The sequence below is a fragment of the Priapulus caudatus genome, unplaced genomic scaffold, assembly GCF_000485595.1.
Source record: "Priapulus caudatus unplaced genomic scaffold, Priapulus_caudatus-5.0.1 Scaffold1260, whole genome shotgun sequence".
NCBI classification, from domain to species: domain Eukaryota; kingdom Metazoa; phylum Priapulida; class Priapulimorpha; order Priapulimorphida; family Priapulidae; genus Priapulus; species Priapulus caudatus.
Window position 1 is genome coordinate 55846 of NW_014578321.1, and position 1018 is coordinate 56863.

The following is a 1018-nucleotide window of genomic DNA, read 5'->3' on the forward strand; positions in this document are numbered from 1 at the left end:
AGAGAGAGAGAGAGAGGAGGGAGGGTGAGAGAGAGAGAGAAAGAGAGAGAGAGAGAGAGAGAGAGAGAGAGAGAGAGAGAGAGAACAGAATATTATTTTTATTTTTTACTATTTACGGTGACGTAATCACTTTAATATTCGCACGCGTGCTTCAGATCTCGGCTATGCACCGTCCAGAACCAACGTTAGTTTAGTAGTAGCGTTGTATTAGTAGCATTAGTTTGTAGTTAATATTCGATCACTGGATGACGTATGTGTGTCTCTCTTGCGCGTTTCAGATCTCGTTGAAGGGAGGCTACACACCGTCGAACCAGCTTCGGCAGCTCACCGTCAACAAGAAGCCAAACATCCTCGACAAGATGCCCAGCAAGACTGGTGGCAATGCCACGAACAGCGTAAGTGCACGCTCTTCCGTTTGTCCATCCGTCCGTCCATCCATCCATCCATCCATCCATCCATCAATTCATCCATCCATCCATCCATCCATCAATTCATCCATCCATCAGTGCATCCATCCATCCGTCCGTCCATCAGTGCATCCGTCCGTCCGTCCGTGCATCCATCCATCCGTCCATCCATCCGTCCATCCATCCGTCCGTGCATGCATCCATCCGTCCATCCATCCGTCCGTGCATCCATACATTCGTGCATCCGTCTGTCCGTCCGTCCGTGCATGCATGCATCCATCCACCCATCCATGCATCCATTCATCAGTATGTCCATTTATGTATCTGTGCATCCATCCATCTGTCCATCCGTCCGTCCATCCGTGCATTCATCCATCTGTGCATCCATCCATCCGTCTATCCATTCATGTATTTGCACTAAGATAAATACTAAGTCTAATTACTAAGTTAAAACCCATGCTGTGCGTACGATATATGTATCTACTGTACATCATAGGTCATTGGTGACGGTGTAGTATGCCTAACTCTCGATCAGATCTCGACCCAACTGATTGTGTTCTGCGTACTCTCTCTCTCTCTCTCTCTCTCTCTCTCTCTCTCTCTCTCTCTCT

The 1018-nt window shown here is 47.8% G+C and overlaps 1 protein-coding gene across 1 annotated transcript in view; it reads left to right on the plus strand.

Moving 5' to 3' along the window:
* LOC106816006 (coronin-1C-like) overlaps nucleotides 1-931 on the plus strand; it is a 13288-nt gene extending 12357 nt beyond the window's left edge. The window contains exons 9-10 of the mRNA XM_014820538.1: nucleotides 279-413; nucleotides 923-931. Of these exons, the coding sequence (XP_014676024.1) occupies nucleotides 279-413; nucleotides 923-931 (144 nt within the window). The remainder of the gene's footprint in view (nucleotides 1-278; nucleotides 414-922) is intronic.
* The last annotated feature ends 87 nt before the right edge of the window (nucleotides 932-1018 follow it).